The 26,675-nt window shown below is 44.0% G+C and overlaps 5 protein-coding genes across 5 annotated transcripts; 3 read left to right on the top strand and 2 right to left on the bottom strand.

Annotated features, from left to right (window-relative positions):
* Window positions 1-4,582: 4,582 nt before the first annotated feature.
* Window positions 4,583-6,584, bottom strand: alc (5'-AMP-activated protein kinase subunit beta-1). The gene has a single exon (XM_050178682.3). It carries the CDS (start codon window positions 6,408-6,410, stop codon window positions 5,568-5,570), a length of 843 nt encoding a protein of 280 aa, XP_050034639.1. The 5' UTR covers window positions 6,411-6,584; the 3' UTR covers window positions 4,583-5,567.
* A 337-nt stretch (window positions 6,585-6,921) lies between these two features.
* On the top strand, window positions 6,922-16,601 carry LOC126531236 (uncharacterized). The gene is made up of 4 exons (XM_050178680.3): window positions 6,922-7,134; window positions 8,219-8,582; window positions 12,198-12,260; window positions 15,609-16,601. Exons 2-4 carry the CDS (start codon window positions 8,303-8,305, stop codon window positions 15,809-15,811), a joined length of 546 nt encoding a protein of 181 aa, XP_050034637.1. The 5' UTR covers window positions 6,922-7,134; window positions 8,219-8,302; the 3' UTR covers window positions 15,812-16,601.
* Window positions 16,602-18,189: 1,588 nt separating this feature from the next.
* Window positions 18,190-20,818, top strand: LOC126532421 (uncharacterized). Its single transcript, XM_055071044.2, has 6 exons — window positions 18,190-18,655; window positions 18,745-18,847; window positions 18,913-19,046; window positions 19,296-19,355; window positions 19,678-19,782; window positions 20,389-20,818. Exons 1-6 carry the CDS (start codon window positions 18,424-18,426, stop codon window positions 20,760-20,762), a joined length of 1,008 nt encoding a protein of 335 aa, XP_054927019.1. The 5' UTR covers window positions 18,190-18,423; the 3' UTR covers window positions 20,763-20,818.
* LOC140218571 (uncharacterized) lies at window positions 20,805-22,727 on the top strand (the record flags this gene model as incomplete). Its single annotated transcript, XM_072288364.1, has 1 exon — window positions 20,805-22,727. A coding segment is annotated over one exon (798 nt), but the record flags the coding sequence as incomplete, so codon positions are not given.
* On the bottom strand, window positions 21,890-24,430 carry LOC126532100 (uncharacterized). The gene is made up of 3 exons (XM_050179788.3): window positions 23,845-24,430; window positions 23,044-23,610; window positions 21,890-22,765 (listed from the first exon to the last, which is right to left on the bottom strand). The coding sequence occupies exons 1-3, from the start codon at window positions 24,151-24,153 to the stop codon at window positions 21,890-21,892; spliced, it is 1,752 nt and encodes a 583-aa protein (XP_050035745.3). The 5' UTR covers window positions 24,154-24,430.
* Window positions 24,431-26,675: the final 2,245 nt, after the last annotated feature.

Below are 26,675 nucleotides of genomic sequence, written 5' to 3'. Positions count from 1 at the left end.
TTTTCCAAAAACAACTGCATTGAGTGGCATGCTAGCTGGCGATAAACATGAGGTAAAGCTAAATGGTAGCAAATAAAGACCCCGGCATTTCCTGGTGTAAAATATATAGACCCATTTCTCTACAAAAAGCCGCTAAGCGCATTTTTATTGTCATATGTTTTCTCAACAGAAAGGTCACTGCTATATTGTCCTTGTCATGTGTTTAGTGTTAACCTCAAAGAGGCCTTGTAGAACCTTTTAGGAAAAGTGTAGAATGCATTTGTAAAAGACTCCTCTAGAATCCACTAAAGAAAGATGTTTCGAATAATGTACTAAGCACAAGCTAACTACAAACACAGGTTCCCTGACAAATATTTTTCAACAAAAAAGCATCTTAAATGCCTCCCTTATAAACTTAACATGAGGTATTTGCATAAAAGTGCTGCCACTGAAAGACCTTTGCACGTTCACCATCATTCTTGCTGTGCTCCAAATGTTTACAACTAAACCATTGTGGAACAAAGCCCTCATTACTCTGTAATAAGCCTTGGTGTAGGCAGGTACAGTATGATCCAGTCCTAAAAAGAACACTGGAAACATAAGTCAAACATAGTGGCAACACTTGTTTGACCTTATCAGAAAAGAGGTTCTCTTGTAGGCCTGTCAGGCAGACATCATACAAGTATAGCATGCATGCCTTCATATATTTAGGTTGCAGCCAATAGTCGAATGTCAAAGTTTTAATAGTGTGTTCTCGTTGAGCATCGCTTGTACTGTACATTGCACCCTCCATCTCGGAGGCCACAGTATTGGCAGAGAGGTATCATTATCAGCCACCAGATGCCACCACCCACGTGTCATCGGCATCTTAGCCACTGCTGGAAGCAGTTGTTACGTCTAAAGAAATTTCTCTAGTACTGATAATCAGGCGCATCGCAACAAACACAAGACGTGATCAGAATTTTAGCAAGTTGAATAAGAAGAGCAACTGTCATTTATAGGAAAACTCGTGCACTCCTTACTGTGTATACAGGTGTGCTTTTTGGCTCAGCTGTTCGCAAGAGCATTGTCTAGTCAGCAGAAAGATTTTCCACATTCATAAAGTACTGCAGGGCCCCTTACTTTCATGGCAAATTTCGAGAAATTAATGAAAACCACAAATTTTTTTTAATGTAAACCTGCATTTATTTTGCAAATTTTTCTAGAAGGTATACCAGGAATGCCCATCCAACTTAATTTTACTGCTGTTGCTGACAAATTTAGCAAGAAGTGCATATTATTTATGTGTCAAAATTACAAAGTATTGCAACCCTTGTCATGACGAGTTAACTCATCATTGGCAGTTAAGGGGTTAAAATTAACCGAGTACGCACCAAATGAGCATGCTAAGTTCAAACACAGCACTGATTAAAAGAAACACACACCTTCTTCTGGATTGTTACCTCTTGTGAAAAGAGCATAATGTGACTTAAGAGGAACCTTTACCTCAGGCCCAAGTGCAATCTCCCTATTCAAATGCATGTGAAATGCAGAGACTCTTATGAGACAACCACTGCACCAATTTGAATTAAATTTGTTGCATATGAGAAAAAGTTGAATCATCGCAACTGTAGGAAGCAGAATTTCAATTTAGGACCTCGTACTGTTTGCAAAAATTGCCAGAAAATCAGTATAAGACGAAATGCACAAAGTTTATGAAATCAATAAATCTGCACCAAAAACAGATATTGCAGTTTTGTAAACTGCATATATTAGAGCATCTAAATTGGACAAAGTTGATATAATTGCTGCTTGTGTGGAATTGTTGCAATGGTTATGAGGGTATTGCAGAAGTCCTACTTGCAAATTAGTGCAATTTTTCGGAGTGGTTGTATAGTAACTTTCTTTCTTTCTTTCTTTTCTTTTTTTTTTTTTGAACTGCTGTTCCAATTGCGATAACATTTTTTTGTTTCTTAGCTAGAAAGTTCTGAACTTGACATGAGTTTTTGCAATAGCACCTTTTTTGGGAATTTTGGTTAATAATGTACTGCCCTTATCAAAAATCTGCTTCACATAGTCACTAGATTTTAACATTTTCTTTTAAGTGCAACAAACGTCATTAAGGTCAGCAAAGTGAATGCTGAGCAACACAATTTCTCCATTCCTACATGTTAAGGTAAAAACTTCTGCACCGAAGCTCCCTCTTAGGAACTGGCAGCCACCATTGGTTTAGTGTAGAAACCTGCTTCCTAGAGTGAGCAGATTTGGGAACTTCAAAGCGGTGGCACCACCCGTCTTTCATTCCACCGTCTTTCCTGGCTTATCGTACCTTGTCTCATGGCAAAAAAAGGCTTATATTTCTGTTTAGAATCCCTTTGAAGATATCAGACCAGTGATATCGGACCTGTCATTCGGGCTTCGGGCTTGCACAAGTTGCACTATGTGCTTAACCTGTGTCAAAATGGGAACTTCTAAAGCGCCTCCCTACAAATGGGAAAGCTGCTGGTTGTTGTACGTGATAGCACAAAGGGGAGTACTCTAAAAGGAGGCAATGGCCATATCTGAATACTACAGGTGTTTCCTACACCAAAACAAACCTTGTTTTTTTTTTTTCCATCTTGAGTTACCCAGTGTGCGCATGTGCATGTAGCATTGTAGAACGTCGCGAGCAAGCTTAGCATGCCCCAATACTTCAAGGTTTGCCACAAGTCTTGCCACCCGCAGCAAAGTATGTCTGTGTAAGTGTTTGTGGCCAACTATCACTATAAGCCCAACAGTACCATGGTACCACATTTGACCAGCCATGACCAGTTGATACAAAGCAAGACCACTGCTATTCTTGTAATTATGAGCCATTAGTTACACCAATGAAAGTAAGCACCCAAGCTATCATCTGTCAGTATATTACCTGCAGCAATGAGTCTTACGTTTTAAAGAGAATAGAAGAGTTCATTACTAAGTTGTTGGGTATTCCATGCTTGTGCAACTAATGCTGCCACGTTTATGACAGGCCAGTTCAGTACTTGTGTGAGCATGTAGGGTAGGAATGTGATATCTTCTGCATAGGGACATGGACATAGTTTGACAGGACCTGACTTGTGTCAAAATGAGTTTTGTGCCATGACAGCAATACGTTTCTTGAGAAGTTGGTTTGCATCAAAGGCTGGGCAACCTTGCTCTGGATTTGAGGTCACACTTGTAGTAGTGCAAAGGTTCACAGAAGAGTGGTCCCACTCTTTTCAGGTTGCTAATGTTGCGGTCGCCCCACCCTAGGTGCCTGCAGATCTCTCAAAAAGCACACAAGCAGTGCCACCGGGTTGAATTGAATTGAATTCTGGGGTTTTACGAGCCAAAACCACAATTTGATTATGAGGCACGCCATAGTGGGGGACTCCCAATGCAAGAGACATGCGCATATTCGCATTTTGCCCCCATTAACATGTGGCCGCCGCAGCTGAGATCTGATCCCACAACCTCGTGCTTAGCAGTGCAACACCATAGCCACTAAGCCACCGTGGTTAGGAGTGGCACTGGGTATGCGCCCATACTCATATATGTGTATATATACAAAGGCAGACCCATAGGATACACACGTCACAGGAACAGTAACCATTCGCTGCAGAACGGTTATGATTCTCAATAACCATTCTCCACCATGCCAAACATGCTTTCACATTATGTAGATTTCAACTAGAGTTGATTTTGCTTAAGTTTTTGCAGTTTAAGCTGCTTATAAGTATTGAAAAATAATTGTCATTGGCACCCAAGAAGGAAGAGCAACAATGGTGCTTTTATGTTGTAGCATGCTGAAACACAGCACATATAGCACCCGTGCCCACCCCCCCCCCCCCCCACTCCCCCACCAAGGATTGCACAAGAGTGCACAGGATTAGGTAGGTTTTAAAGGAAAGATGGGTAAAACAGCCATTTGCTGTGTATGATCATGTAAGCACCGACACATGCCTAGGCCTATTTGTATATGCAAACTGAGTGTTGCATAAACGTGAATGCCAGGTATACATGATTCCTTTACATAAATAGCTGGCTGATCTCCACTCAGATTTTGCACAGAGCTACCATTTTACGTTAGGTTTACTATAATACCATAGTTACACGCATTACAAGTTTAGTCCACAATAAATCCAAAGCAATTTTCAATTCTGCTGCAACATAACGGTGATGGCATCCATCATGGCTATAGTGAAAATGTGTTCTATGTAGCAGTCATAGATGGCATCAGCATACTTTTGCAGTGAAATGAACATGTTTTGAGTGGTGTGGAACATGTTTGAGTGGAACTTCGGATTTATTGTGGGCGAAACTGGGAGTTGTAATGTCCACAAATTTGGTATTAAAGTAAACCATGTAAAGTGGTAGCTCTGTGTGAAACCTGAGCGGGGACCGGACAGCAATTTAGCTGCCATGTAATCGCGGCACTCCTAGTGATGTAATACAAGGTGTATATAAAATAGAACACAAAGGCCTATAAGAGTAAGCCTCAATTCTTATCCCAAAGTAAATGCTTCGTCATAACCATAACAAGTAATCCAGAACTTAATTTTAGTACATGTAGTGCATATTGCCGATGTGTTCGGTTCTTGCAGGACAGACAGAGTCAAGCTAGTTTTGAATAACAAAGCTCTCTTTATCAGGAAAAGCAGGAGGGCTGCACAGTCTTTTTTTCTCTTCAGACGGGTCATCTCACATTGCAAAGGGATGCATATTGTCAATTTATATTCCATAACACCCACTCCAAATGCAAGGAATGCTGCTGGTACGTCTATGCACATCTACCACCAGCCAACAAACCTACTCCTCTGGTCAACCCTTTCAGGGCCATAAAAATGCTGTAGACAATTATACTTAATGCTGGCGGTAAGCACCACAATGGCACAGGCCAGTTGCTGTGCTTTTATATTCCAGGCACATACAATTCCATGCAGAACACATATAATGTTAACCTCGCTTGGGAAGCTTGGCGCATAGCAAGTTTGGTACCATACATGGCAATGAGGTGTATTAGCTGCATGAAATATGTTTGATCGACTGTTTGCATCAGCTCAGCCAGAACACACTGCTGTCGATTGGCACCTTTGATTACCTACTGATATAAGTTATCTACCAAACTGCTTACACATCAAAGACGCTTTCTACAGTAAAACAGTCATTGGTTACGTCATCTGCGGCAATGCTTGTCGGATTGAAAGGTGCAAGGACAGGACGGACATCCAGGCACATCTAGCTGCTCAGTTACCATGCACCTTGCAACGGCTTATGCGCATGATGCATGCACAGACAGTCATTGGCGATGTCATACTTGAGATCTCATTATTGCCTGAAGGAACGCAAGAGTCATCGTCAACAGTCAGGCATCTAGAGGACAGGTCATGGAATGCATCACCGGTAGTAAGTCAACCGAATAGACTTTAATAAACACAACAAGCGAGTGGCAATTATAACATCCTAAAGCTGCCCCCCAAAAGAAAGAAGCGTCTCAAACAGAAGGGAAAAAAATAATAGAAAATGCGGAGGAGGGCACGATATAACTGTGGCTATTCGTATACGGCTACGTGACACCGTTAAAAACTGGCCATGCGGGAGCTTTTCTTTCAAATCGGCTTGTACAGTAGCGTCGTGACGTACTTCTTCCGGTACCTGTGCGTGGCACTTAGCACCATGACGCCGTCCTTGATGGACAAAGCGTACAGGTGGTTCAGCATGACATGGTTAGGTTCGGGCAGAAGCGTGGGCTCGCAGCGCAGCGGCGTGTCCTTGTTGAGGATGACCTGCAATAGATGGGGCGGCAGCACGGGCGGTCCCGTCGCCTTCTCGTAGGGCTTGGCCTGCGGCAGCTCCTGAGCGTAGTCGCCCGGAGGCGAGCCGGACACGCTCTGCGTGCCGCTGCCCGAGCTCACACTGTCCATGGCGAGTGCCTCGAACACCTCGAAGTCGGACTGCTTGACGTTGATCAGGTTGTTCTTGGTGCCCATGTCGTTGTCCACGGTCGGCTCGTTCTGGTCGTGCACCCACTGTCCGTCCACCATGAACTTGTACTGGTGGTCGCCCTCGGGCACGTCCAGGATCACCACGAAGTCGCCGTGGCTGTGCACCATCGGGATGGGCTTCCAGTTGGTGAAGGTGCCGCTGATGCAGACGTCTTTGCCGCCGCCTTCCCACTTGAACACGGTGGGCAGCGTGGCCTTTGGCTGGCCGCCTCCACTGCCTTCAATCGTTGAGGCGCGCGGCCGCATGTCCGAGTCGCCACCCTTTCTAAAGCTCGGGATGTCGTCCGAGTCGTCGAGCGAGGCCTGGTAGATGAAGCGGCTCTTGCGCGACGAGCTGCCGCCCGTCGTGAACTCGAAAGCGCGGTCATCCTTGCCCGGAGACGATGGCGTGTCCGTGTCCGTCGAATAGGCGCGGTCACGCTTGCTGCCCGAACCGGTGTTGCCCATTGGTGATCACAAAGAGTTCTGTCCTTTTTGTTTACGCGCTACGAACTAAAAGAGAAGAGCAACATAACCAACTGGCCACTTCGTAAACAAAATCAATCACAGAACGGCCATTTTATTTGCGCTTTTCGGCCTCTGGTGCGTTTACTCAGTTGTTGCCAGATGATCCGCCGTGCGCGCATGTAGGACCACTTGTTTTGTTAGATATTTGAGAAAAATTATGACCACGCTCGTGTCCTTATCTAAATAAGATGCTTGAATTATGAACACAAGTACGCTGCTAAATACATCATCATGTTTTTTGTTCTACAGAACGTCTAAAATATAGTGCTGTTTTATTTGCCATAAATTTTGTGACCTTTTTTTTTGTAAACATCGTAATATTTCAACAGAACATTTTTTTTTTAACTTTGGCTCTTACTACGTTATTTATATGGTTTGAGTTATTAGCGCTGATTGCTTTATGTTTAGCTGACAGATTCAGCATGTTTCAGTCGAAGTGTTAGGATGTTGTAAGCGCTGCAAGCAACTACGGCGCAGTTGTGTTGTTGCGCGTTGCGCTATGCGCTAGTTGCGTTTTCGGATATCGCGTTTTCGCATGTTTCCGCGTCTCCAGGCGCTATACGTGGGCGCGAGATGGGAAAGTAAGCAGTGTTTAATAATTCAGCAAAAAGATTTCCTGCGCTGTGCTCATGTCGTACCTGCGTTTGATCTACAACACCGCGAGGTAAGTCGGAATCACTTCCCGAAAATGTATTGTGACTGGAAACTCCAGCAGTCCGAAATCCAGCGTTCGTTACATTGGACTTCTCTGGTGGTTTAGTACAGAAATATTTATAGTGGGCAATATTAAGATAGCAGATGCGTTGGACAGAGAAAGCGGCCGCATTCTTTTTCTTTTTCTTGTGTGTTTTGAATACACGCCGGGTGTTGTGGACACGTCAATACCGCAACCGCCAAGGCGGAGCTAAAATTAATTTCGTACTTCCCTTGGAGAACTTCGTTCGCGCCCAAATTGATAAAGGAGTAAGCATTGAAACCGTAAAGTGTTCTCCGCAGCTATATAAATTGTCCTGTCGAAAGAGTGCGCGACAGACAGTAGGAGACCTGCTGGTAACATCTGTGCATATACGTCTGAACACTTGTGTCTCAGGATTTATTGTTTGTTATCCCTTGCTCCTTACCGTTTCGTGCGTTCGATTCCAACTTCAGACACTCTTCCAAGCGCTCTGCCTCCAGCTGCCGGTGCCTACTTCCTTTTTTCTCCTTTCTCAAGGAACGAACGGTTTTTTGCATTGATACGATGAACTTGTTTAACGCTGAAGTGTCCGTAAAGTATGCACACACGTGCCTAAACTAAAGATGCATGTGTATGCGAACTTTGTAAAAAATTATGTGTCCGAAAGTTACGAGTTCCCATCCAACACGTAGCTCTGTAAGAACTGCAGGAAATAAACTTTATAATAGTTGGGACTTTTTTTTTAGTCCCTACTTTACATGCGCTAACATTTTTTTCAAGCGACTTTATGGGGGAAAAATAAATTCCTTATAATTTACGTTGTAAACAATTGTGTTCAACTGCCCTTTTATTTTACTTTTTTTCTTCATAAAATACACATCTTGATATGCACTAATCTGTTCTGTACATAATTTGTACTAGTTCCCACTTAATTATTCGCACTGTCCACATAGGAACAAGCATACTCTGTGCAGCTGTGTCCTAAAAACACGTGCAATTCAAATGTACTAGTTGCTTCCATCCGCTGCCCTCTTTTAACCCATTCACTTCATTGTGTGGTGTTTTATTTCAGGTAAATGTTTAAGCAAGTGCCGGGACACTGCCATGTCAACTCGTTCATGGTCTGACTTGTTAGGTGAAAGTCCCCTTCGGAAGTATGGCCGCTGACACGAGAGATAGCAGTCATGTAAGCAAACCGCCTTTGCTTGCTACAAGTCAAGTGCCCATTATCAACAAGCCGCCTGAAGCTGGCAGGATAGAAAATGCCAGAGAAGACGAAGATGGAAGCCCTCATGAGGCATATCTCTGGGAGAGCGCCAAAGTTCACGGTGGAGCTAGCAGAGTTGAAAAGGACAAGGCTCCACACAGCCAGTCACACTCTTCACGGCCCGCTGAAAGAGACCACATAGGTTGGGAATGGAAATCCTTGAAAGAGTGTAGGTCATAGCCTCTTTAATTTTCACATGAAGCTATTGCATATACATATATGTTTACTGATGTGGTTTCGGAGCCAAAAGCATTTCAGAAAAACATGGTGTAATTCAGCGCAAGGAGCACCACCAGCCTCCGATTACTATTTTTGCTCAATTTTCTGCTAGGAAATCAGGTGTCACTAGATTTATGCACCATGCATTGCACTATTGCATTTCATTGTCGGGATGCACCTCAGCCATTGCATGGCGAAAATCTGCTTTCTAACATTTTTTTAGTTTTAAATTCTTAATTAACCCAAAATATTATATGCCGTATTGACCTTCAGATATGCACCTATTTCATGTAGCATACCATGGAAAGATGGCATAGAATATTGAGGTTATACCCAAACTGGTTGTCTGCATACATGAGTAAAAGCAAGGCATTTAGCTGTTTTTAAGAAGAGTGCACTGAGTAGCCAGTGTAGCATCAAAGTTGATACTAGTGCAATTATGGCAATGTGTGTGCTTAGTTCCTGCCTACCACATGCCCATTGAGAGCTATCAATAACTGCATACATTGTAGAACGTGGTGGAGGATGTACACACGCTGATAAGACAAGCAAGCAGCTTCTGAACACTGAACAAAATTGCACTGCGTCTTCCCAGCTTTCTTGATAAGTCCAACCAAGGCCATGTCTCATAACACGTCATGTTGTTTTTCTTCATAAAATACACATTTTGATATGCACTAATCTGTTCTGTACAGATTAGTACTTAACATTCTGTGTTATGTTTTTGACATAACACAGTATGTCTTGCAACGAGTTCAATATTTCAAAATTAGCTGCATTAGTGGAACCTTTTTTAATATGCTGTTCGGATTGGCTATGGCTCGTCATTTACTGCACATGCTGATAGCTTCCACCTCATTATTGTGATGCAGCTACGAATGTGGCCGATCTCTTATTCAAGAGTCTGCGCATTATCACACATGCATAGAACAGGACTCAGACTCCTTTGGTGGCAGCAGCAGCAGTAACCCCACAGGCATGTGCCACAGAGATGCGAAGGCTAGGTTCCAGTGTGTTTGAATGATTGCCTGAACAATGTTCTAAGTTCCTCTTAGTTCAACACTTATTGTTTAAATATGTTTCTGTTGTGGCAGAACCTTTTGTAACTGGGGCTTACAGCTGACAAGGTACTGTTGTTCCGGCTTTCAGAAAAAAATAGTATGGATGCTTCAATTTTCAGATGCTACCAGAACTTTCCAGATTTAAGAGGAAACTCATATGTTTGTGAGCACTTAGCATACTTAGAACCATGTCACTAGCTTCAGGTATAGAGAGGCTCCACTTATAGAAAATGTAAGTGTCGGTTTCTATTTCAACCGATATGTTTTGTGGCAAAAAAGGGGAAACGAAACACAATGTACCAAATAGGCAAATGTGTCGCGCATTGCTGTAAGCATCAGCAACCTGTGCAATGCTGTTGCATCCTACAGACAACCTTGCTTTCAACAACCCGCAATATTTGTGTGCAACCTCATGGCATTGACTGCAGATACATCATGACTCGTAGCAACATTCTTTGGGGAACCTGTAACTCTTTTTTCCATCAGTAGTTAGCCTCATGTTCACACAATATTTGGTGTCCAATTATGCTAGCATGAATTAACAGAGTTATCCATGCCAGTCCATCTGTTGATTTTTCTGGGTTCAGGCTATTTGTTAATGTCTGACAAACCTTTTGCCAAATATAGGGGCAGTTTTGTTGCCTGAAGGACCATTCTGGAGTGCCTTGGCTTTCTTTCAAGCTCCAACTATTTAGCTCAATCTCAAAATGTTCTATCAAGACAGTGTTATAGTGTGCTCGGGACATACACACACACACATACATACACACACACATACATACATACATACATACATACATACATACATACATACATACATACATAGTAACTGGATTTTTCAATGGGCCAAATGTATTTAGAAAAATGAGAAGCACAACTTTGGCAGTTATCTTTGGTTTATTTACCCAACAGCTTCAGTCTGTGGGCTCACCTTTTTCAAGATCCCTTGAAAAAGGTCACTCCACCTACTAAAGGTCAGTGGTTTAGTGTGTGTGTATGTGTGTGCACGAAAACATGCATGCACAGCTAAAAAGCTGCCTGTGTCGCACTTTTGGGAGCCGAGCTGTGCAGAATGGCAACAAGTAAAGCAGGAATAGTGTCTCCTGTCTAGTCTGGCTCTTGGAATGGAAGAGTTGAAGTATAAGTTAATTTGGCAAGGCTGTATACCAAGTTAATGCTGTGATAAGGGTGAAGCAAAGTGTACGGTATAGCCCATGGTTAAGCAGTACGAGCATGAAATTTTCGACTTATCATTTTCTTCATTACAAGGAGCTTCTTGAGCTGAAAACCATATAAAAAAATACTAGTAAGCCTTACAGAAGTTACTGTGACTGTTTTTCTATGAACCAGTTTCGGTTTCATTTACCAGGAGGTGTATGTGTCGTGGCAACAATGGCGCAGAAGGTAGTCACGTGGAAGAAGAACACAGTGACATTCTGGTACTTGCTCCAGCTCGCGCGGTTGTCTGCTATGGTTCTACTTGTCACACGACCAGATTTAGCAACATTGCAGACAACCAAGTGAGCTCATGCAAGTGCCAAAATGTCACGATGTTCTGCTCCCACGTGATCACACTCAGCATCATTATTGCGACGACACATACAGCTCCTGGTAAATGAAACTGATACTGCTTCATAGAAAAGTTATAGTAAATTATATTGCTCTGTAGCTCACTGGTATTTTTTCTACAGCTTTCTCAGGAACTTGATTCAGTGGGGGAAAAAATGACAAATTATGTTTCATGTTAGTACAGCTTAAAAGCGAGCACGCAGTTAGTGCTCTGCCATCAGTTATCGCTAAGGTATGGCATAAAAGTCCACATACTTCTTTTTTTATGTATAAGGGTACCATATCAGCCACTTCTTTGCAGTAAAAGTGAACAAAGAGTTCAGTTATGTTGGATTTATTACTGGTTAGGTTCCTGTTCTTTAATACTGGACCGTGCTGTACATGTGTGGCAGTCTCGATGGTCACCGAAGGTCATCACCACCATCATTGTTGAGGATCATCCATCTCATTAACACCTTTCATTAAACATGAAGAAAATTGTGAGCAATTTGCAATAAAAGCCACTTAACAGCAATTAATTCATGCTTGTCAGCAGTTAGGAAATTAACCAATCATGTAAGTGCCCATAAGTAATGTGGCATTGCCACTTGAAACTGTCCATCATGGGCACTTAGTCTCTTGCTTTAAAAGCGGATGATGACTTTAAGCCTTTCATGTGAAAAGGACAGAGCTATGCAAATGATGCCCGCATCATAAATAACAAACAATGCTGTGTTGTTCAAATGTCTTGGATGTGCACATTACATTCTGTTTTGCACATTTGAATTCTGTTTTATGTTTTTACAATATAATCCTCTACCCGATTGTTATTGTTAAATAACATTTGATTAATTTTTCTTTAGTATTGCCATTTAATCACACTTTCAGTAGCATTGGGTTAGCCCATGATAATGTACTCATTTTCTTTAACAGGCAACCTTATTTTCATGTTTCAGTGTCTGCGCTGGACTGTGAGCAGCTTCAAAAACTTCGTTCCAAGCTGGCTCAGCTTATCAAACGTAAGTTTCTTTCCTATGCGCATAAGATATTAAAGGTGTTTAAGGTTTCACATTTGTTTGTTTCTTTTGGCAGTTTCATGATACTATCAAACACGAGCATGCAAGAATCTGCAACAGTACTTAATGAGATTATATTGCATACCTACCAAATCTTCCACCCGCCGTGGTTGCCCAGTGGCTATGGTGTTGGGCTGCTGAGCACGAGGTCGCGGGATCAAATCCTGGCCACGGCGGCCGCATATCGATGGGGGCGAAATGCGAAAACACCCGTGTACTTAGATTTAGGTGCACATTAAAGAACCCCAGGTGGTCAAAATTTCTGGAGTCCTCCACTATGGCGTGCCTCATAATCAGAAAGTGGTTTTGGCATGTAAAACCCTATAATTTAATTTTTAATTTACCAAATCTCCCAAGTTTTCTGTAAGCTTTACTAATTTTGGCTTGTTTTACACCTATACAAATGTTGCACCAATCTTCATTGGAAATAAATTCTGCTTGTGAAAAAGTTTAGCTCGTCGGTGTCTGCACCTTCTGTTGAAAGTCTTCCGATTGTGAAAGAACACCAGAGTGCTACTTGCTTCAAGGAAGTTTATGCAGACAAGTTCCTGAAGCAGGCGAAATCAGTAACACCAAAGTTGCGGAAAAAGTCACTGATCTAAAAACAACTTGTTGCTTGTCAGTCTTAGTGGTTCAAAAGTTGCTATTGCTTGTGTGCTGCATGTAAAGGTAAATCATTGTTAATAAAGTATGTACGTATTCCACAAAGGGTGTCTTCTCAATTTGAGAGTTTTTTTTTTTTTTTCCTCGTGCTACTCTTCCATTGGTGATGCATCCTCCGGATGTTTATGAATTTTAATGTTCACAGGTTGGCAGGTATGACATTGTATCATGGTTATTAATTTGCACTTAGTTGGAGCTTGTGATGATGTTGCATCATAAATGAAATTTATACTTAGCTAAGCAATGATTGCGCCTCCCTATATTTCTTGTTGCATAACTGAGTAACATCAGATGACACGAAATATCTGAACTAAATGTTAAACCATTTCTGATTTCGTGAAATTGTCTTGCAGGTTATAGAAAAAAAAATCTTCCTGTATTGACCTTCTTCGAGTAGCCATTTGTCTCAGATTATGACCTGGCTGAGCTTAGAATAAAAATCCCTTCATGCTGCAGCCATGTTAAATTTGTATCAAATATGATACGAGAGAGAGGGAGATTTACTATGAGAGAAAGTCTGAGAGGTCGGCCTGTATATGGTGCGATGTACACACATCTAAACATTGTAAATATAGGCGTGCACCCAGGTGAATGGCAATATACCCGCCACATGATTCCTCTTCTGCTAAGAGGGGAGGGGGCACAAGTCAACATTGAAGTCATTAGTAACATGTCCCACGAACACTTTTGACGGTTGCTTGAGCCTTCTCAGCAAGTCATGGCACTGTCTACCAACTATGCTTCGATCATTCGGCATTGGTCAAAAGAATGCAGGCTTTTTCGTTGTTTAGTGAAGACAGTATGAGGGTGTGTGCAAGCTAGGACATTAGAGTCATGTTATCCATGTTTGTTAGCATCCAGAGCTGTTATTGCCACCTTGAAAAGCACAGTGCAAGATTTTTTTGGAGGTTGTTTTTCATTTCTTAGAAGTTGTAACTTTTTAAACTGTCTCTGTTTGCACTAAGGAGAGTTCTAATAAGCAACTAACAACACTTCATGGAGTTTCTCATACAAAAAGAGAAAGTCTGTAATATTTTTCTTTGCACCAGCTTGTGTTATAGTGCATGGTTGCAGGTCACCTAAAGTAAGCTCTGGGCGAAATACACATTGCACAACAACCTAGCACATCCCAATATGGAAGTGTGAGAAGGGATTATTGCATAAGCAACAAATATTATTTTCTATGGTGGGTTTATCTTTCGCGTTGAATGTCCACAAAGTGCCTCGCATTGGACAACACAGCATGAAAAGTAAGTGGATGGCAGGGGAAGGGATGTAAGATAGTTTGGCCCCCCTAATGAAATGGCCTGCACACGCCTATGGCCATAAAACTTTTTAAATTTGTATGGTCTGTAGTGGAAACCTTGTTAAAGAGGCCCTACAAAACTCCCTAAAAGATCGCTGGGCAGCACCGATAGCAGCATCATGATGCAGCGATTTCATGCACTTCATGCGCCGAGTATGACATCACTGTCTGGTGCTGTGATAATTGGTTGAAAATGTTATGTGTGATTTATGTTTGCATGATATTGCGAATGTAAAAAACTAATGACATTACATTTTAAAGTCATTTTAAGTATTGCCTAGTTATCACATAGCCATGCGCAAAGTATTGTAACCATAGCAACAACACGTCAGCATAACGAGAACAAGGCATGCCAATGGCCGTCTCACGGAAACTGTTGTAACCATATAAGTGGCACCATGACTTCTGAAATCAGACTGTGGCAGCCAACCGTGGAAGCCATGGTGATACCATCGACAGGCTGAGCAGGCTTGGCAACCATGGCACACCAACTTCCCTTAAATAACATTGATGCTCTGCGGATATTTTGCACCACACTATCACGCACATCATGTGAAAGTGAAATGTGGCACGCAGAGGTGCAAAAATTTGAGGCATGGGTCACCCTCGTTTTGCTTGTATGTTGATGTTTGTGAGACCGATAATTTAGGGTTGTGTGCATTAAATATAATGATTGATTTTGCTTTGGGCACTTTCACATGATAATAAAAGGTCATGAGAAAATATGGTGGCATTAAAAAAGTGTTGCAGGGGCTCTTTCAAGACCAGAATGAACTTGAACATATGCGGGGATCATTATTTCTGTCAAAGTGAATTGCCTGTCATTTTTGCGCAATGATACAGCAATACTTTTGTTGTCAATCTGCGCTCTACTTGAACTACATTAACTCATGCCATATAGTATTGTGTTATGGTTTCCTCCACCATGGTCAACTTCCAAGGGACCGTGGATTTAATTTTCATGTGGAAAGAATAAACTTCATTTATAATCCATTTCATACTTGGCAGGCAATGCTGCATAAGCTTTGGAGTAGTGTGGTCATGGAAGTCTTATTCGTTTGTGTTTCGCAGTGCAATTGTTCTTTATCTGCGACACCTTATACCAGACAGCTACTTCGTACGTTACAACTACTACTTGTGGACATAACTAAGGTCGCATCAGGTCACATACATATTATATTCGTACCCATTTGTGCTTCCGGTATGCAATATAGTATGTTTTGGTTGTAAGTGTGACTGGTGCCCTGTGGCCACTAGTCGCAGAAACATGTCATTTTGCTTGTTTGCAAAATCGCTAGAAGATTTCTGGGACCTTATTTCAGAGCGCTCCATGGATCTGGCGCCTTTGCTCGAGGAGCACCACAACCTCCAAGAGGAAGTTGACGCACGTAATGTGGTCATACAACAGCTTCTGAAAATCACATGCCAGCAAATGGAGCTGCCACGGAGGCCCATCCAAATGTCTGTTATATTCCCGGAAAGCAAGTCCGACGAAGACGAGTCTGACGCTGCCTTGTACAATTGATCTCGCTGGGACACGCGCCATGTAGTGCTTTTAAAGTCCCCTTTGGGCACGCACTTTTCTTGCGCACGGTATTGTTCTGCCGCCTTTTTGTGTCTCAGAATGCCCTAAAGTCATTTTTTTATTGCCACTGTTGAGCCAGCTGCACGGGTATTTGCAAAGTATATTCCAATAAAGTGCCATGCACACTTTTTGCACACGTGCATCTGTTCCAGTTGCAGCAGTTTACTCTCTACAGTTGGCATCAAAAGTTTACGTATCATGGGATCTAAGAAAATGCTGAATATTTCTGCTGCCTGGTCATGCCGCTTGGTGTTTGGATTTCAAGTCTACACTGATACACAAGGGTGACATAGCGTTGTACACTACTGGCTGCAAGCACAAGCTGCTAGAAAATTCAGTGTTTTCTCTCGGCTCTCACAGTTTTTAAATGTTTGATGCCGGCTGTGGACATTCATTGCTGTGTGTGTTCATTTACACTAATAAAGGTGCCTGCTTGCACTTTCCAGCATTTGGAGGCATTAACTGTGCCAGGAAAAGATACTCACTGTTTCTGGTGGCGTGCAGGGCATGCAGCCAAAGAAAACCAAGCTTCAGCTGTTTTCGCAGGGACAGCCCAGCTTGCCATTATAATTTTGTATAATGTGCAGCAAACAAGCTCAGCTTGACTGTCGGGGTGTTCTGTTGCTTTTATGTAGCTTGTCAGTAAACTGCCTTGCTGAATCAACCACCAGATGAAGCAAGAATGCTGCAAATATGGAATGTGAAAGAATAAATGTTTTTGCTTCTCTTGGTTGTGCTGCTGCTTTCAAGAAAGTGCATTGTTTTCTGACAGTTGTGTCAGCTGTCTGAACAGTGAGAATAAAATGCCAAGTCCTAGTGGCTTATTCAGGGTGAGATGTCTGATATGTGGTGTCCTTGGAGCTCACAGTAATTATGCTGGTCACAAACGTGGATTAAGATGCATGCCCCCTAATAACCTTCCTGGATGTGCAAGAGCACATTACTTGATTCATTCTTGCATAAAAAGATTCATGGCGGCTCCATGTAGCAATATAGGAACATGTTGGCTAAAATTAATGTGCAGTGACACCCATATTTGGTGCTTTAAGGTAGCTATGTATGACTGGCTAAATGAAATGCTTCTGCCCCAGGTTCTTTTTCAGCATGTTCTCATGCGACATGTGTAGTGCCAGCAATTTAAACGAATACAGGATTTTTCAGGTTTGCCGTACTGAAATGGTTGAAGAGATCTTTAATAATTAGCTGTCTAACTAACTGCATTTATTCTCCTGCTCCCTTCTCTCATCACCAATCTCGCAAGTGGCATTGCATGCTGCACAATACCGGGTGTTTCTATGAAGGTTTAAGTAAAATTTAAAAATAGCCATCTTAAAATAAAAGGACGGTGCCTTCGGAGACATGCAGGCAATGGTGGCGATCACGAAGTAATTGGTGATGCGTAGTAATTATAGTTGCTAATTAACAAAAAATAATTTTAATCTTTTTGTTTCAGTGCGCTCATCGTACATGGGAAATGGAAGCGGTCTCTCGGTACACCATATATCAACTTATAAATCTGGAAAAAAAAATTCGATTATACCGTGGAACTGCGGCACGACAAATTTCGGCTATCGGAGCACGCAAAATCTAAACTCTGAGGCTGCAGCGAGTGCAAACAACGCCTCCAAGATAGCACAAGGCCTGTGCACTTCGATCCATGATGTCATATGCTACCGTGCCCACTTCCATAGAAATTAACGAAGATGCGCCCGAGTAGCTCCCGAGTAAGCCGCGGTGATTTTGGCGACGGCGCTTTCATCACGTTGGGCTTGGCAATGGAAATTTCAGTTCAAGCAGCATGACTAGTCTAGCCACCCTAGCATGACGCCGTAAAGCGCAGTGCACAGGCCTGCTATATCTAAGTTGATGCAAAGCCGTGGACCTCGAGGCGACGTTCGGTTTACGTCAAACCAGGGGCGGGCAGCCAGCGCGCTCGCGGTCCTCGCAGTCGCAGCGATGTAAGATCAATCAAGAGGAAATCGTTTATCTCATACCTAATTCCTACACTTACAAGAACTTTGAACGCATTTCGTGAAAAACCCTGGTTGAACTTCCTGCTCGAAGTATTGCACCGGCCGAGGCGTCCGCACGCGCCCTTGTCGGCAAATGCGTCTACGCCTGCCAACACGCAGCTGGCAGCTAGCGTAGCGCGATCGCTGCAGCGCCTCCTTTGCAAAAAGCTGGGCCATCAAACACAACAGTCTATAAATAGCTCACTGCGTGTTGGGGTTATGCAGGCATGCGGGAGGCCTCCTTTAGTTAAAAAACTCCATTTCTATAGGGAGTATGCACTGAAACTCGGCCGCAATGTGGCGCTGCGGTTCCCCGAGCCCGGCGCCATGTTTGTGGTTGTGCCGCAGCAGCCGACGCATGCTTGCAGCTGTGTTCCGTAAGTGTTGTGTGGTGTTCCCTAGCATATAGGTTTCTCGTGTGTTGCATGTGGCGTTGGTTGTTTGCAATACTGCTGCGTTGGAAGCTTCCTCTACGGATACACGCTGTAAAGACTTGGAAAAGTGCCCACACCGGAGCACGTTGTTGCGCGCCGAGCCGCAATGGTGAACTGCGCCGTCTACGGTTGTTCCAACCGGTCAAAAAACAAACCCAACGATGAGAACTTTCAACCGCTGGGCTTCTATGTCGTGCCCAAAGTCAAAGAAGGACAGTGTCTTAGGACAGCTGAGCTGTCTTCAAGGCGCAGAGCTCTGTGGCTGAGCAGAATTCGTCGCAAAGACCTGGACGAATTGGCGACGCATTACCGAGTTTGCGGGGCGCATTTCATCACAGGTAAGCACGGCAGCGGCATTAAAGCTTAGTTTTTTAGCGCAATTCTTTGCATGCAGCTCTGTAACGTACCAGTGGGCTATATTTTTCAGGACGACCAGCTTATTTGATGGATGAGGCTAATCCCGACTGGGCGCCGAGCCTCAATCTCGGCTACAAGTCCACGACGCACGCTGGAAGAAGCGCAAGCGACAGGTGCAAATTAATTTTGTACGCAGTCAAACAAGTGATTATGAACTAATCGAACTAATTTTTTACAGGTATATGCGACTCAAGCAACGAAGGCGCGCGAGTTCTGCAGCCAACGCCTTTGAATTAAGGCAGCGACCGGAGAGCGCGAGCACGAACGCGGCGCCCATCGCTGCAGGAACGGCGGCCGAGGAGATTTCTTTCAGTACGAAGGCGTCACTTCACACTTACATTCTTCTACTTTAATTTGCATATTGCACTGGACCAACCTTAAGCTGTCCATTATTGAACCTTGTGTACTGCGTCTGTGTAATTTAATATACGCGAGCCAGCACGCATTTACTGCAGTGCACAACATTAAAAAAAAAAGGGGGGGGGGGGCGAGGGTGCCGGGGGCAACGTCCAGTTTACGCTCTTGCTTTCACATAAATTACAGTGTTCATTTCTTGTGCAGGTGACGAAGAATCCCCCTCATCAGAACAAACTGCAATGCAACACCTTGTAGGCCATGCATGTAAGCTAAGTAAACATTTATGCATTCGTACTTAAGAGAGTATGGAGCTCTGGAGCATGGCAATTGCTCATTTAGGCTTCTGTGTTATGTGCGCAAGGACGTTTGTCTTTGAATTCTCACAGCTGATCGAATACTGCGTTTGAAGCTGTTAACAGTAACGGTGCATGCAGATGCAACACAAAATAATTTGTAAATGGAGAAACCATTTAGTCAGCCCGTTAAGACTTGCGCACGCAAGCAAAGTGTTTTGTTGCGAAGGTTCCACTGAAGACTGCTTTTTTTCAACTAGTTTGTTTCCTTTCTGCGTGCTTTCATTTTGCAGCTCCCGAGGAGCCTTCATGCTTGGAATGTCCAGTTCTACAAGAAAATCTAGCCACAGCTCAGTGCCACCTGCAAGCGGATCTGCAGAATAACCAAGCTTCTGCATGCAAGTATCGCACAGTTTTGTTTCTAGGGCTTGCAAATCCTGTGTTCCTGCATGTCCTGATTTTGGCCGAAGCGGTGTGAGCAGACGTAAAGTCTTCAATGTACTTGATTAAAACACAATCCTTTAAGCTGGAAATGTTTCAAATATTTAACAAAAATTATATTGTTGGTGTGGAAAAAACACAGGGAATGCGGGAGATGGAAATTCAACACGATGAACAAAACAGGATGAAATCAGGAGCCATTTCGACAAGTGGACTTGTCTTCTTCAAGGCAACATGTCACTTTTAGAAAGGCAAGTCCACATGTCGGCACATTGGCTCCGGCTTTCATCTTGTTCTCGTTTTGCTTATTGTTGGTGTAGGTGCGATATGTGCAGTACAATCTGACCATTATGGGTGTGAAAATTAGGGATGCGGTTTCTTTTGCACTGAAAGCTAATCGTATAACAAACAGTTCAGTCTGACAGGCAGATTCAAGGTCATTATTTATTACAATAATAAAAATCCTCATGTAAAGGTGCTCAAACAAGTAACATCATTATACATTGTGTTGACACCAGTGCTTTCCCTTCATATGGTCATCACACATTCAATTTATCATGCAGGCATGATAGACAAAGAGGTGACAGCTGACCTGCTGTCAGCCCACATCTCTTCACTGGAGGAAGAAAACCACCGCCTTCAGCATGACCTGGATATTGCACGCAGTCGCCTGGCAAAGGCAGCCCCTGGAGACAGGGATGTGCTCCGCAGCAACCCAGACATGGTTGTTTTTTACACAGGGCTGCCAAATTATGCAGTTTTGGAGGCTGTTTACATCTTAGTTGAGCCTCATGTAAGGCATACATTACGAAACCGCCTGAGCAAATTTCAGGAAATGGTCGTTTTCCTAATGAGGTTGCGGCTTAACGTCCCGTTACAAGATCTTGCATACAGGTATTTTATTCTGGGCAACAGCCATACCTATATTCATTTGTAACATTAAGGTTCCTGCACTACGCAGAACTGCAGTTGAGCATGCAATAGCCATTTTGTGCTGGTGAACTTTATTGCATTAGCTTCAATAACACTTACTAAAGCACATAACAACTCAGCAGTTTTATCTTACAGGTTTGGCATTCACCAGTCAACCGTAACGAGGACAGTAGAAAGGTGGCTTGATGCTGCTTACATTAGGCTCAGCAGTCTGATCAAATGGCCAGAACGTGAAGATCTTCAAAGAACGATGCCAATGGCATTCCAAGAAACATTTGGCAAGAAAGTAGCTGCGATTCTGGATTGTTTTGAAGTCTTTGTGGACAGACCTTCAGCCATGGAACCTAGATCATTAACATGGTCTACGTACAAGCATGCAAACACCGTGAAGTACTTAATTGGCATCGCTCCACAAGGTGTAATTACGTACATATCAAGAGGGTGGGGTGGGCGTACCAGTGACAAAATGCTGACAGAATCGTGTGGCATTCTTAGCAACCTGCTACCTGGCGACTCTGTGCTGGCTGACAGGGGTTTCTTGATCTCTGATGCCGTGGGCATGTGTGGAGCGAAGCTGGAAATCCCAGCCTTCACTAAAGGGAAGCCGCAGCTTACTGCATACTCTGTTGAGGCAACACGTAGGCTAGCAAATGTTAGGATTCATGTTGAAAGAGTTATTGGGTTAGTCAGGAACAAGTACTCCATTCTCAAAAGCACTCTTCCCACTGAATTTTTGGAGCCGAAGGTGCTTAACGGCATAAAAGTCAGCGCACTTGACAAGGTTGTATTTGTGTGTGCCGCACTTACCAACCTGTTGTACCATTTGACTGACATGTGTCCTTAGTGCAAAGCATCTAGTAAATGTACAGTACTTTTTTTACACCCGCCGTGGTTGCTCAGTGGCTATGGTGTTAGGCTGCTGAGCACAAGGTCGCGGGATCGAATCCCGGCCACGGCGGCCGCATTTCGATGGGGGCGAAATGCGAAAACACCCGTGTGCTTAGATTTAGGTGCACGTTAAAGAACCCCAGGTGGTCGAAATTTCCGGAGTCCTCCACTACAGCGTGCCTCATAATCAGAAAGTGGTTTTGGCACGTAAAACCCCATAATAAGATAATAAGAATACTTTTTTTACGACTTCTTGCAGTCATTACAAAACCATTTCCGCGATTTAGGTGCCCTCTTCAAATTAACACACTGAAAGTGAAACCATTGTCGACTGCAATGCTTCCCATCACACCTAATCATGTCTCCATATTCTGGCTGCTGACAGTGGCAATATTTATCATCCTGACTGCCTGCACTTTGCTCCACTACTACTTCTTCAGCAGCAGTGGTCCAATAACGGAAACAAAGTTCAGGCAGGAGAACTCGTTCAAAATACAATGCACACTTATCCACAATTTCGTTGCAGAACTCCTTATCAAACATTACTCTTTCAATAAAAATATCTTTCTGTGTCCATACTACAAAATCGCAGTAGTTTCTTTTGCAGACAAACATCTGCATCATTACTTGCTTGAAGTAATGATGGTTTCTCAATAACTTTGCATCATTGCCATCAACTACAAGATAAGATCGTTGCCGCTCTGGAATTTCGCAAATAAGTGCATCTTTTGCAGAGTATGGACATTTTATCTCCAGAAGGCCGTCTCCACAACAATTGCAATGTACAAGGCCATCAGGAGTTGCAGCCAGAAATGGTCGCTCTATGCTTATGTGGAGGCCAGACATTTCACACTTAAAGCCTAGATGGTGCTTCTGCATTGCCTCTATGTAAGCTGCCCTCCCAGCAGCTTCTTTCTTCTTTCCCCACTGAGTTGCTGCAGTCTGGAATTTGCAGTCCTCTGGGTAGCACAGTCTCTTCAGCAGGCTCTTTGAAGGCTTGGTCAATGAAGTTGCAAATACCGCTCCTGCATTTGAAGCTGTGATGCGTCCAGTCCGAAATAAATGCCACTTCTCGGATGCAGATTGGGCCTTTGTCTGCTTCTCGATCAGTACACACACCTGCAGGAAATTGCAATTCATGTGCAAACAAACACAAATATTTATCCTTTCAATTGTTTTTTAGTTTTGCTGTAATGCTTTAAGGATGTTGTAGATTCATGACAATATTGCATACATTTGAAAAGTGCCCAGGCAGCATGTGCAGGTTTAGCATAAATTATAATTGTGAACAGATGCTGACACATGGATGCACGGCACATTACAACAACAACCTGCACAATTAGTTTTTTTGGCAAGGTATGGCTGTAAGCAAGCTACAAAGAGACGAAGAAACTTACATCAGGCTCAATTGAGAGGTCCTGCAAGACATTACGGCATTCTGCCTGTACATCCTCCAAGGAAATTGGGCACTGCTTCCTTTGCAGATTGCGGAGGAGGAGCTTAGGGTACTTCAAGCCCAAGGGAATGTAGGGGTCAGCAAATTTTTGGGCAAGCGAGAGAAGTGCTGGCCTACCCTCAGATTTACTCAATGACGAGAAAAACTTTAACATCTCGTCCTCTCTCGGCTTGGGCATTTCAACACTTGGTGGGTCGCGGGGGGCAGCCTCAGTGTCGTCCAGGCGGCGTTTTTTCATTGCGGAAGACGCGAAGTCCATCTCTGCCACCGGTCGGCATTCCAGACTGACGAGATGAGGCGGTAGCCATGCATTTTGCCCATCTGTGCATGATTGACCATCCCGGCGTGTCACAACAGCCTCCAAATAAAAGAGCACTGCACCAACGTGTGAGCACGCCTCCCCGAGGCCGGCCATGCACGTACAGTGCGCGCACAAAACTTCCCCGTCAGCTTTAATCAACAGCCACGGCAGCAGCAGCTTATCTCTGAACGCCTGAGAGTGGCGGACCTGCGCAGGGAGAAAAGATACATCACAGTGTTTAGCTTACGCGATTAGACACTGTGAACACGAAATCAGGCGTATGAAGCACGAACAACATTACAGCAACTTCACCGACGATCTAGCGACAAGTGCGACGGACTGGGCGCCACATACATTGCTTGCTCCATCGCTATATTTCTGGACGACTGAAAAAATGCCCCAAGCCGCTGACATGCGGTACATTATATAAGTACAGCCTACCTTTCCAACGACGACGACGTTGCCATCACGAACTTTCACTCTTGGTGGCTCCACGAGACCACTGGTGACGTAATTATGAGCCTCCAGGGATTTATAGCTCTTTAGCTGATCCCGCGTCACGAAGCTCGTCCCGTGGACTAGATAGTCTCTGATGTCCGCACGGTCGACACTTGGATAAAAAGCAACATCGTTCGTAAAGTGGTCATCGGACAGCGCCAACGGGTCATCTCCGCCGCATTTCGCGATTTTGATGATGTATCTGCTGCGCTCGGGGTCAGGCAGCGACTTTGCGTAGTCGCTGAGTTGCATGTTACACTGCAGTCGCGCCGAATGAGACGTACACAGCAGCTTTTTGTCGCGCAACAACGTGCTCCGGTGTGGGCACTTTTCCAAGTCTTTACAGCGTGTATCCGTAGAGGAAGCTTCCAACGCAGCAGTATTGCAAACAACCAACGCCACATGCAACACACGAGAAACCTAAATGCTAGGGAACACCACACAACACTTACGGAACACAGCTGCAAGCATGCGTCGGCTGCTGCGGCACAACCACAAACATGGCGCCGGGCTCGGGGAACCGCAGCGCCACATTGCGGCCGAGTTTCAGTGCATACTCCCTATATAAGCTGGAGCGCGAGCGTACGAGCTGTGCTCCAATTTAGCGGTCAGTCGAGGTATATAGCGGGCATTTCACGTAACTTGGGCCAAGGATATTAAAAAAAAAAGTGGTTAGCTAGCAGCTGAATGAAACAAACGGCATATATGGTCTGTCGTCATGTACGTGGCGCTCGATCCTTAGAGAGAGTATGTTTTTGTATTACGCTTAATTAATTAAGATGAATTATGCAAAATTTTTAATATTCACTTTAGGGCCAAGTGCGTTTCGTTGCGTTGTAGAGGGGGTCCGGAAACGACCGATCCAATTTTTGGTGGCAATGTACATGCTGCATACGTGGTGATATTTTCGGCGTTTAAAGAAAGCCCGCGAAATACGAAATAAAACCATGTGACTGAGCCCATGCGCTATCATATTGCAGCGCTCTCCTGTTCCAATTTGTTCAGGGACCTAATAAGTGAATGGGACAGAAAGTCATCATCAAGGTGTGAGGCGTCGTAGCTAGCCCATACGGGTTAGGTTTGATATCCCGCTTATGAAGCACGTTATTTTTTAATTCCCTTTACTGCCGTCATGGTAAAGACCTCAGTTGATCGAATAGTACACACAAGCGCGCGCACGTGATTTGGCATGTGATCTATTGCTTATAATACGGAAGCATATAGCTATCGTGTAGCTGAAAAGCGCAGGGGAGTGTGCGAAGCTGGCTTCCCCCCACAACGATATTAATTGTGGAGAAGCCAGCTAACAGGAGTTTTTCACTTTAAAAAGATACGATCTCGAGGTGGCTCTTCAACGCAAGAATCAAGAAACGACGACGAAGGCGGGCGTCACGATGATGAAAAAAGAGTAGAGAAGATTGTATTCACTTCATTGGTACATGAATGTGACTCTCATTGGAGTCTCGAGCGGTTCTGATTAGCACGGGGGCCAGGACGGCCCTAATTAACCCCTGGCGGTCCTGTGGTCGTCGACGCTGCGTGGGAGCCTGTGGAAGTAGGTTCTGCCGTCGAGCTCCTGACCTTCGGGTTTTCTTCTTTCCTTCCCTTTGTGTCAGCTCGGGGAATAAAAGGGTTGGCGCTGTTTCGGAGAAGAGGCCGGGCGATTACGTAGATATGGGGACGCCCGCTTGAACGCTTCTCACACTTGACAGGTCAGTCGTAAGGGAACCAAGACAGCCTTAATTACCCCTTGCGGTATTGTGGTTGCCGACGTCTTCCCGTGGAGCCTGTGGAAGCATTAGTGCATTCGTCAGGCCCTGTCGTTGACGGCCTCCTGCCCTTCGGTTTGTCGTCTCTTCGTCCATCCCTTTGTGTCAGCTTGGGGAATAAAGGTCTGACGCCGTTTCGGAGAAGAGTGCAATTATGTTGACATGGGGACGCCCGCTTGAACGCTTCTCACATTTGACAGGTCGAAGTCCAGGCTTACTGTAGCAGCCTTTTCTGGGACGAGGCAATCATCTTGTCATGGGAACGTACGCCTGAGTCTCTAACTCTTGACAGGTTGATCATAACAGCCCCTCACCAGGTCTGGCCATTGTGAGCTGACAAGCGCAGTGCATACAATGCGCGCTAACGATTGTGTCAGCCAATTAAGTGTTACGTATTAAGTATTACGTCACTACGCGAGCGGAAAGAGCTGATATTTCAAACCGAACGCCATTTGCCCTTCTCCTCGCGGGCGCCGCGCTAGGGTATCACGACCCCTAGCAGCGCTCCAAGCAAGAGGATGACGTATGCGTTCTACCTGCGTACATGTGTTTGTGCTGATAGTAACACGTGCCTTCGAGAATTATTCAGGGCAACATCTGTTATTTTTATAATTTGTTGGTTCAATTACAGACGAATCATATGTTTAGAGAAGCAATAAAACACACAAACAAACCGAATATATATATATATATATATATATATATATATATATATATATATATATATATATATATATATATATATATATATATATAGAGAGAGAGAGAGAGAGAGAGAGAGAGAGTCATAAGAAGCCAACAAAGCACGCGAAGGACGGAATCGATAGGGTAAATTATCTGCAGTTCTTACTTTAATTAAAGAAATTATAAAAATTCGGCAGAGACTCTTACGCCTGCTCCGTGTCTGCGCAAGCTCTCACCTGCGTTCTAACTGCGCCCCGGTAAGGCCAAATCAAAACGTACACGCCAAGCGTCTCAACACGCTCACTTGGCCACGAGGAGTTC

This window comes from Dermacentor andersoni, chromosome 5 (assembly GCF_023375885.2).
Source record: "Dermacentor andersoni chromosome 5, qqDerAnde1_hic_scaffold, whole genome shotgun sequence".
NCBI classification, from domain to species: domain Eukaryota; kingdom Metazoa; phylum Arthropoda; class Arachnida; order Ixodida; family Ixodidae; genus Dermacentor; species Dermacentor andersoni.
The sequence above is the reverse complement of the archived record's forward strand: the minus strand, read 5'-3'. Positions and strand labels throughout refer to the sequence as shown.

What these genes read in the sequence shown, in the direction of transcription:
- LOC126532100 (XM_050179788.3), bottom strand. Translation starts at nt 24,153, where the DNA reads ATGCAACTCAGCGACTACGCAAAGTCGCTGCCTGACCCCGAGCGCAGC. An exon ending in ACGTCGTCGTCGTTGGAAAG is followed by an intron (nt 23,611 to 23,844) that starts GTAGGCTGTACT and finishes CTCCCTGCGCAG; the next exon opens with GTCCGCCACTCTCAGGCGTT. An exon ending in ACCTCTCAATTGAGCCTGAT is followed by an intron (nt 22,766 to 23,043) that starts GTAAGTTTCTTC and finishes AATTTCCTGCAG; the next exon opens with GTGTGTGTACTGATCGAGAA.
- LOC126531236 (XM_050178680.3), top strand. Translation starts at nt 8,303, where the DNA reads ATGGCCGCTGACACGAGAGATAGCAGTCATGTAAGCAAACCGCCTTTG. An exon ending in ATGGAAATCCTTGAAAGAGT is followed by an intron (nt 8,583 to 12,197) that starts GTAGGTCATAGC and finishes TTCATGTTTCAG; the next exon opens with TGTCTGCGCTGGACTGTGAG. An exon ending in GCTGGCTCAGCTTATCAAAC is followed by an intron (nt 12,261 to 15,608) that starts GTAAGTTTCTTT and finishes ACCTTATTTCAG; the next exon opens with AGCGCTCCATGGATCTGGCG.
- LOC126532421 (XM_055071044.2), top strand. Translation starts at nt 18,424, where the DNA reads ATGGTGAACTGCGCCGTCTACGGTTGTTCCAACCGGTCAAAAAACAAA. An exon ending in GGCCGAGGAGATTTCTTTCA is followed by an intron (nt 19,047 to 19,295) that starts GTACGAAGGCGT and finishes TTTCTTGTGCAG; the next exon opens with GTGACGAAGAATCCCCCTCA. An exon ending in ACACCTTGTAGGCCATGCAT is followed by an intron (nt 19,356 to 19,677) that starts GTAAGCTAAGTA and finishes TTCATTTTGCAG; the next exon opens with CTCCCGAGGAGCCTTCATGC.
- alc (XM_050178682.3), bottom strand. Translation starts at nt 6,410, where the DNA reads ATGGGCAACACCGGTTCGGGCAGCAAGCGTGACCGCGCCTATTCGACG.